This window comes from Lupinus angustifolius, chromosome LG19 (genome assembly GCF_001865875.1).
Source record: "Lupinus angustifolius cultivar Tanjil chromosome LG19, LupAngTanjil_v1.0, whole genome shotgun sequence".
Lineage (NCBI taxonomy): Eukaryota > Viridiplantae > Streptophyta > Magnoliopsida > Fabales > Fabaceae > Lupinus > Lupinus angustifolius.
Genome location: NC_032027.1, coordinates 4253340 through 4263950, shown reverse-complemented (window position 1 = coordinate 4263950; position 10611 = coordinate 4253340). Strand labels below are relative to the sequence as shown.

Sequence of the window (10611 nt, the reverse complement as noted above, 5' to 3'; positions counted from 1 at the left end):
GTTCTTCTTATCATCCACAATCAGATGGACAAACTGAGAATTTGAATAAGACACTCGAGATGTACTTAAGATGTTTTGTTTTTGACAATCCTACAGCTTGGGTCCAGATGCTGCCATGGGCTCAATTCTGGTACAATTGTTCTTACCATCACAACTTAAAAATGTCCCCATTTCAAGCTGTTTTTGGACGAATGCCTCCATCTATCATCAAGTATGAATTGCAAGTTACTGACCCATCTTCAGTTCAGATAGCATTGCAAGAAAGAGATAGCTTGCTCAGGAAACTCAAAGACAATCTTAGACAATCTCAAAATTACATGAAAATGCAGGCTGACAAAAAGAGAAGAGATTTTCATCTAGAAGTAGGTGACTTGGCATTGGTTAAGTTGCAGCCTTATAGACAACATTCCGTGGCACTCAGAAAGAATAACAAGTTGAGTTTGAGATACTTTGGTCCTTTCAAAGTTCTCAAAAGGATTGGCGAGGTAGCTTACCAATTGCAACTGCCACACTCAGCAAAAATCCATCCTGTTTTCCACATTTCCTTATTAAAACAGTTTAGAGGCAATTCTTCTCAGCCATATTTTCCACTTCCTCTCACAACAATCCAGCAAGGTCCCTTAGTGCAGCCCACCAATGTGTTGAAAACTCGACTAATAGTGCAGAATTCCATCCAAATTCCACAAATATTGGTTCAGTGGGACACTACTGATCACCAAGAAGCTACATGGGAAGATTTGCAGGACTTTCAACACTCTTATCCTAACTTCAACCTTGAGGACAAGGTTGATTTTGATGGGGGAAGTATTGTAACACGTGGAAGGCAGAGGAGACAAGGGAATAATTCAGTTGAGGAAAGAGAGGAGGAAAAGGAAGGTGAGATCAGTGGTGGACAGATGGCAAATGATATATTGAGGAGAAGTAAGAGAGAGAAAAAGAAAAGTATAAGATGGAATGATTATGTAATGAGTGGGTAGAAAATGTATGTAGAATCTTCTCTGCTGTTAGTTAGGGAACATAGCCAACAGTCCCTATCTTTTCTTCTTCTTTCCATCATTCTTTTCTGCACTTTTTCAGCCAGGATCCTTTTTGATCCTTGAGCTATAGCTCAATAAGAATTTCCAATACATTATGTTGCTATTCTCTTCTTTCTTCTGCAATCTCTTTCTCTAAATTGTAAATTCCACAATTAACACGTTTCAGAGATTCATTGATTGATAGGTTAATATGTGTGATTCCATTTAATAATCGAGAGAAATTCAATTTGTTTTGCTAAAATATTACACCCCTCCCACTTTTTTTGGGTACATGATTACTCCCCTCCCACTAATTTAGTGCAATTTTGATTAGTTAAAAAGAATTAACGTATATATTTTAAATATTTTATTTAATAAATCAATCAACCATGAAACTATTAATTTGACGCATCTTCCAATCATGCACTATAATATATCATTTTCAGTAAATTGTGTAAAATTGTCAATGAATGAGTTGGAATTCCACAACAAATGTGAAGGTATTAACGGCTACCTAATTATTTTAAATGCCTTTACATACATTTTTTTGAGTTTCAGGCCTATTCTAATTCTGATAAGTCATTAAACTCACTTTTCCTAAACTTTTTAAACATAAAAAAATATTTTTATATAAACTCGTTTATATTAGCACATATTGCTTTAAATTCTTAAAATAAACAAAGTAAATGGTGAACTCACCATTTTTAGACTAAAAAATAATTTATCTAGTTACAAACAATCATATGTGTGGAAGATGTAGTTTGTAAAATCTCATTCTCACTTATGATGTTAGGTTAAATATTTAATTTTTATGAGCAATTCCGACTATAAACATATGTCCCATAAGATATTGGTTTTTTACCTATAGATGATACTAATGATTAGTTTTTGAAGCTAACCAAGAACAATGCTAATGGCTTACACAAATTTTCCAAACAAATTTCATGAATATGTAGACGTAGCAATGGAAAAGGAGTGGTGGTGGTAAACCAAGGTTGATGGATTCAGAGTTGAGCTATGAAGCACCTAACGGTTCAATATAATAATTTATCCCATATTTGGATGCACATTTATTATATGATATGGTAAATTTATGATACACATATTTTATATGCTTATAAAATTCATAAAATATGATAAATATAACATTGCTATGAAATTCTAAATAAACACAATATTCCTTAAATATGACTAAATACAAAATAATAATAAAATTATTGCAACAAGATATTATTGTTTAGTGTCCATGAATAAATAGTATTAATCTTATTTAATTCATGGTCAATATTTTGCAAATGTATTTCTTCCACTTTCTCCGCAAAATCAGTGTTGTGAAACCCGAGCCAGACGTCAAACCGGCAAAGGTCCCGTATTAGGTTTAACCGGTTTAAGCGGTTAAACCGTCTAGTCTGATTGAGTGATTTCGTACATAATTAATAATTTTTATTTATAAATATATAGTTATATATAAATGTAAAACTTTATATAATTAATAATTATGTATAATTATATCGAAATAATACATCTTTATCTTTTTTGGACCATAGTAAAACAAAATATTAGAACATTGTCCTATTTTTTTTATTTTTAAGTGAGCCGTCCAGTTTACTTCCCGGGTTAATTCGGTTTAACCGAGTTTAACATGGTCGGACTAGATTTTTTCCGGTACAAAGCGGTCTAACTCTCATTCGGTTAAGACGGCAAACTAGAACCGTTTTCAAGTCCGGTCAGCGATCAGACCGGTGGACCGTCCAGTCCGGTCCGGTCTAACAACACTGCATAGAATATACATATTTTGTCTTTTTTTCCTACAAAAGTCCACTTAGCAAATTGAATATTATACTTTATTTATATACTTAATTGATTGATTGTAATATTTTTCTCTCTTAAAATGCTTTGTATGATAGTTTGAGTGTTTATGAGGTATGAGAAAAACATTTTAATATGAGAGTAATTGAAAAGTTTTAGATTTATAAATTATTTATTTTTTTAATAAAATAATTTCAATACTCTATGGCTACGTACCAATAATGAAGTATCCAGGAGTATTGATATTAGATATAGATACATGAAGGATATTGGGTATTGATGCTTCATAGGTAGTGAATATGATAATTTAATGTTTGTTTGTGAATTGAATTTTGGACGAGAATTAAGATAATTCAAGGCTTGAGTGCAACAAATACACTTGTCAGACTTCGAAGCTTTGTCTTTCTCCTCTAAAACTAAACTCGCAAATGAACAAATAAAACTTTACTAACTTTAAGAGTTCAGTTGTAAATTAAGTTTTAAAGGGGAGGGAAAAAAACGAAAAAACTTAAGAGTTTTAAAATATAGTAGTCCAATGACTCTAAAGATTTCATCATTTTATCATCCAAAACATATCTCACAAATGAAATTAAAATAATTATTTTAAGAGTAAGAAATAGAGTATGCCAATGATGGTGGTATCACTTGGAAGAACCAAGATCCTCTCTCTTTGTAATTTCATATTCTCGTGTTCCAAATTAATCATATCTTATCAAATAATATAAAAATGTTATTTATGTTTTTAATTTTTCTTTAATAGTAGATAATAACTTTCCATTAAAATAGAATACAATGAGACATAAAGAGTGGAGCAGTGGATCTTAATTCCACTTGGAAAACTGAACGAGTAGCACCTTCACATTTGCCGACAAAGAAAGCACTAGACAAATAAAGTCAAAAGGGTTTAAACACTATAATACCTAAAGGTATAAAACAGCACTGTAGCAAGTAGCAAATTCCCCATGTGCCATTATTATTCTGTGTTTCCGTTCCATATTTGTCACGGTCTAAACAACTACGTAAAACATATATACCAGCAAAACACAACTAGATAAAGTTATAATTGAGTTGAGTTTTTCTAGTGTTTGGAAAAGTCATCACCGTCTCTCTCTCTTAATGGAGGCTCTAAACTTGTGCGTGATAATTTGACTTTCCCATATTTTGAACACGCATATGCATATAAATAATAAGACCCTCTTCCCATTCAACTCTCAAACTATCAAAGCATATTCAAACCATTACACTAGCTCCTCCAATATTCTCAACCCTTTTCCATCTTCTTCTTCTTCTTATCATAGCCTTAACTTACGTTCTTGATCATTCAATATGATGAACATGAGTGATGAAATTGATGTTCCACCATTCTTTCTATGCCCTATATCATTAGAAATAATGAAGGATCCAGTGACTATCTCCACTGGCATCACCTATGACCGAGAGAGCATAGAAAAATGGGTATTCTCTGGAAAAAACAAGACATGTCCGGTTACCAAACAACCCTTATCAGATTTCATTGATCTCACTCCAAACCACACCCTCCGAAGACTTCTTCAAGCATGGTGTACAATGAATGCTTCTCATGGAATAGAGAGAATTCCAACACCAAAACCTCCTATCAACAAAATCCAAATAACCAAGATCCTCAAAGATGCTTATCTTTCACCTCATTTGCAGATTAAATCTCTTAGAAAACTCAAATCCATCGCTTCCGGTAGTGAAACCAATAAACGTTGCATGGAAGATGCAGGTGCTGTCGAATTCTTAGCATCAGTTATAAAAAACAACGTCCACAACAATGATTCTTCAAGTGCAGAAGATGAAGCCTTAAGTGTTCTTCATGATCTTCATGTATCTGAAGCTGGATTGAAGAGTCTCCTAGGCTTTAAAAATGGAGAGTTTATTCAGTCATTAACAAGGGTTATGCAAAAGGGTATTTATGAGTCACGAGTTTATGCAGTGTTCTTGTTGAAATCAATGTCTGAAGTGGCAGAACCAGTGCACTTGTTCCATCTAAGCACCGAGTTGTTCATGGAGTTAGTGCATGTCATAAAGGATCAGATTTCACAGAAGGCATCAAAAGCAACACTTCAGACACTGATACAAATGTGTCCTTGGGGCAGAAACAGGATCAAAGCTGTGGAAGCAGGTGCTGTTTCTGTTCTAATAGAGCTTCTTCTTGATTGTAAAGACAGAAAGCCTTGTGAGATGATGCTTGTGCTGTTGGAGTCTCTATGCCAGTGTGCTGAAGGAAGGGCTGAATTATTGAGCCATGGTGCAGGACTAGCCATAGTGTCCAAAAAGATTCTGAGGGTTTCAACTTTGGCAAATGATAGAGCTGTGAGGATTTTGTTGGCTGTTTCTAGATTCTCAGCAACTCCTAGTGTTGTTCAAGAAATGCTGAAACTTGGTGTGGTAACAAAGCTTTGTTTGATGCTTCAAGTGGATAGTGGTAACAAGGCCAAGGAGAAAGCAAGAGAGATACTCAAACTTCATGCTCGGGTATGGAGGGATTCTCCATGCATACCTAGCAGTTTGCTTTCTTCATACCCAGCTTATGTGTGAATTAGTGATAATTTATATAGGAACATTATTCTTTTGGACAAATTAACTTATTGGTGTATATTATTTGGAAAGTTTCAATTAGGAAATAGGTATTTAGATATGGGAATCAACCATTGCACACAAAAGGAATAGGTAGGGTAACAATTTCGGTTTTGATATGAGTTTGCTGACAATTCAGTACTCTTCTTGTAATGGATTTCTGACCCAAAAGGGTTAATCATATTGCTTTTGTTCCTAATGATCTTTAGTTTCATTCTTATTTATCTTTTCATTTAATATTCAATTGCTTAAAAGGCTGAAACTTGAAATGAAAAATTCAAATTAATAATATTGAGACCTAATATTGATAATGATGATATTAGATGTTTGATCCTTCTTGTGTGGTGGCAAAAGATTTGATAGTAAATGCAAAACTCATTCAGGTAATCTCCATGCCTAGAAAATGATTAGTCTTTGACTTCTAGCTTGAGAACACCCTCAATATAAATAAAAAAAATCAACACTGACCAACCACTATTTTTCTAACAATTACTTCCCTTTTGAAACAAATAACTAATCCTAATAAATTTAAGGATCCCTTGGAGCATGAAATTAGAATTGATTAATTTCAATCAATTCAGTTTGAATTGAATGAGTTCAGAATCATAAATTTTATATTTTATGTTCAAAATCACAGACCAAGCTAGTTCCTCTAAACTGTTAAGTCTCAATACCTAATGCAAATTGCTAAAAAGAAACTTCTTCATCTATATATATTGACTCGCAAAAATATGTGGATAGCAGAATCATGCTACGTCCCAAAAGGAATGGCATGGACATAAACAACATGATAAATAACAAAAATTCTTACAAACCAATGTTGCTCACTAGTCAAGAGTCTTTTATTAGCATTAGTGTATTTGTATTGGCTAGCTTATGGTAGTTTTATTATTCAAAGGTATATATTCTCCAATAAATGAAAAAAATATTTTAGGTTGAAGATTATGAAGTGTGTTTTATTATAAAGGAATTTGCATACACACGATAGAGAAATCAAACCATAATATCATGCCTTCTTTGATTTTGGTGGTGGCCATTGGACCAGAGGTTTTTATATTGTTGCCTAGCTACTTGAAAGAGTTTTTTTATTATGATATTTTGTTCCATACTTGAGAGAGTTTTTTAATTAAAATGTTTTCATCCAATAATTTTTTAATGTTGCTTTCGACAATATAAAAAGAAACCCAACTATCATATGTCCTACCTTGTTGGCAGACCTCAATATTTTGTGTGTGTGTGAGATTTGATTTTATCACAATTATTACACATAACTATAATATAACATATAAGCCACAAGCTAGTATTGTCAAATAAATACCAACATAATTTTTTTATCGACTTTATGTTAACAGTTAGTAGTTGTTTGGATCATGTGGTGCAGATAATAATTTTATGTTGTTTTTTGCTGACCTTTTCAAGTCTTTTTTTGTTTCTAAACAATCAAGCTTTGAATACCAAATATAACGGCTGAGGTGGCCAACTATAAAAAAGGATGATTCATGAACTTACAAGATACAATATATTGCTCATTAGAGGTTAGTATACCCTTAAATGTGAAAGACCAAGTGGTACACAATTCGATCTAAAAAGAAGTTAATAAGAAATAATATAATATAAAGAGTTTTTCTATCAGCAACTGAAGTAGAATTTTATTAAAAAGGTGAGGAGGACATAGCGAACAAGAGTTACTCAGGTCCATGCAAGTCTAAAAGGATTTTTACAAGAAGTAATATAATCCAAAGAGTTTAACACTCATTTTACATAAGAATGATTAAAAGCAACACACCTTAGTTTTAGAATGCTTCAAGAATTTCAGTAGATTAGCTTCATCCCCAAGTTATATGAAAACTTTTATTCTAGAGCACAAACTTGTTTCTAAGCTCAAAGATAACCACTGTGATTGTACACCATATAAAGATAATTCTTCTTTTAAACCATTTGAACCATGTCCTCATGGTTTATAAAATGAGTTTTAACATCTTTATGGAATACATAATTAAGGTCGGACTATGAGTATGACTTTTGCCAAATATCATAAGCCTGTGGACATGAGAAAAATACAATTGGGTGATTCTTCCAGATAACCAGACACATCACATATTGTTGGAATGTTAGGATCCAATGCTTCTCTTTTGCAAACTTAATTTTATAGGTATGTCATTCATTTCCTTCATCCTGATGTAGTGTCTCATAAAAATTAAGTTGATAAAGTCTTGCAAAATAAAAATTAAGTTGTTAATCTCCTATCCATAAATTCTACCAAAACTTAATATCACTTCTTATTCCTAGCTCGTTCTCAAAACATTAACAAACCAATCACTCCTCACCACTCTTTAACTAGATTAAGATTGTCTATCTCTTTTCACCAAGATGAACCTCTCTTAAAACAACGAAATCTAGAAATAAAAACACTTATTAAAAAACAATCCCCATATTTGGAGACTAACACTATCAACTAGAGGGCATATTTTTCATTAATTATTCTCCATCTCTATTTCTGTGACAAGGACAAATTAAAAAGATTCAAATTTGTTATACCTAACCTACCTTATTCTTTCTGCGTACAAACCATCTTCCACCTCATCCATGACATTTTTTACTTCTCCTCCTTCTCACCTCAAAGAAACCATCCTCAGATTTGACATTGATGAAACTGGTATTTTAACTGAGATAGATGGGTAGAGATGATTAAACATTGTATACCTTACTTTAAGAATGCTCCAATAATTTAAATAGATTAGTCCGACAGCTTCATCAATGTCAAAACTTTTATTTTAAAAAACAATATTGTTTCTAAGATGCCATATAATCTCATGATTATAAACCATATTTCCACATTTGTTTCTTATTATTTTACCAATTGAATCATGTTTTCATCATTTAGAAAATGAGTCTTAACATCTTTATGAAGTACACAATTAAAGTAGAAATATGAATATGATTTTTTCTAAATATCATAAGAAAAAAATGATTGAGAGATTGATTAAATATGATGAGGTTGAGTTAGCCATTGATTATTGACCAGCTGCAACTTGGATTAAGTCCAAACAGTATTTCACACTTCATTCAGTTGGTTTGGCGAATAACTTCAATAAGTTTGATATAAGATTTATGAGGGATGTTGAGAGCCTACCAATTACCAATTAATTGTAAACATTTTAAATTTTAATCAGCACCCTTATGCTGACCCTTATAGTTTTATACTTGTCTGAGAGTAGTCTAGGTTCAACATAATTATTTAAATCCCATCTTCAAACTAACCTACCTTATTGGTGGGTCTGCCATCGGCAAGTAGGTGACATTTCTAAGAAACAAATCATAATGGGGGCATTATTGGGGTACATTTCTAGATAATAATAAGCATCAGGGTAATGTTAACCGGTGTATTTCTTAAAGTATTTGGTAAAGTGTATTTGCAATTTACAGTCTTTAATTACTACACAGATGTGAAATGCATGCTAATGTAAATTCATTAATTAATGTGTAATAAATTCAATCAGTCTAGACGGATAGTTTAACCTTTAAAATATAGACTTCTGGGGTTAGTAGCGGATCTTAACCACAATTTTAAAAGTTATATGACCATGATATACACATAAATAATATATGAAATTATTAAAATATGAGATGTATTTAGTGAGAAAGACAAAATTATATGAGAATGAGAGGAATAATCCTCAGATTAAAATGAAAGGCTAAGATTAGAATTTCCTTTTACACCTTTAATTACATATTTTCCTTCTATGAGTTCTATCCATAAGCCTCATGTGGAAGATTTGAAGTGCATATTGTGTATTATGTATGATGAACAAATTGAATATATGTTCTTATCTTGTCCATTTGTGGCCAATGGTTAAATAAAATGATTTTATTATTGGCTCCATTGGTAGTTTATACCGAATTCGATTGTGGAAGCGCTTCAATTTTATGATTCCTTGTGTAAAATTAGTAAAGGAAAATTTGTGTGTAGATCAGAATGTTCTGATTTGATGTTATGTGGTTCATTTGGAGTACGGGGAATGACATAATTTTTAAAGGGGAAAAGTCTAGTTTTATCCATATTATGGACTTGATTTAAATTAGATCTTGGTTATGGTTCTAAAAAACATATAATCGCAGTGTTACACTTTTGCTCAATGATATACTAATCTCTATACTTATATCCGTTATTCTTCTAAGTTGTAATTGGATTATCGGTCACCCATTATATCCGTTATTAATTCATTTATAAAAAAAACATATTTTTCCTTGTTCTCCATTACTTGTCATTAGTTATGTATATCCTTCTCATTAGTTATGTATATCTATTCATTACTTCTTCTTATGGTGGTACCCTTTTGTGACATAATCTCCATTATGCTACAACTCACCTTATGTCTCCTTTGCAACACAGCCTACTTTGCATTGGTGCTCAACATAGTGAGCAATCTGTCTCCTCTGAATTAGCACAATAAATCACTCTATGTGAATTCTTTTTTTTAGTTAAAAAATTCGGTTATGAATCTTCTTTGTAAAGTATCAAATTTAAATAGAGAATAAAGGAGATAATTTATTTTCTTCAACCACTAAAATCATTTATATGTCTTATTTAATCATTTTCTACAAAAAAATATTTTTAAAATTAAGCAAAATAGTACACGTATTATACTTTTACTTGACTTTAAGAGATAAATTATCTCCTACAAAAATATTTTTAAAATTAAGCAAAATAGTACACATGTTATACTTTTACTTGACTTTAAAAGATAAATTATTTCCTGATATGAAGAGATATTTTATTCTTATTTAGACATGAAAATAAATATCAATAACATTAATGTAAAATTACAATAGATAAGGGAAAACCATAATTTTGTATTCAAAAGAACTTCAGTCAATTGGAAAACGACTCATCAAATTAGTTCCAATCATGGGAAAATAAAAACAATTCGTTTGCTACTAACATATAACAGAGCAAATTATATTTTTTGACATGGCTAACAATGTGTTTGTTGTAATGACTCAATGAGAACCTTAAAAACAAAAGCAAAAATTTGTAACATGAGAGTTTTAAAAAGAACTTCTAATCTTAGTCTTCAATTTTAATATGAGGGTGAGAATTATTCCTCTAACTCTCATTTAATTTTGTTTTTCTCACTTGATACATTCTCTATTAAAATATATAATTTTAAATGTGAAATTGATT

General features: G+C 31.5%; 1 protein-coding gene across 1 annotated transcript; it reads left to right on the top strand.

Annotated features, from left to right (window-relative positions):
* LOC109333666 (E3 ubiquitin-protein ligase PUB23-like) lies at positions 4012-5626 on the top strand. The gene has a single exon (XM_019569201.1). It carries the CDS (start codon positions 4152-4154, stop codon positions 5385-5387), a length of 1236 nt encoding a protein of 411 aa, XP_019424746.1. The 5' UTR covers positions 4012-4151; the 3' UTR covers positions 5388-5626.

Coding starts and splice junctions, on each gene's coding strand:
- LOC109333666 (XM_019569201.1), top strand. CDS start 4,152: ATGATGAACATGAGTGATGAAATTGATGTTCCACCATTCTTTCTATGC.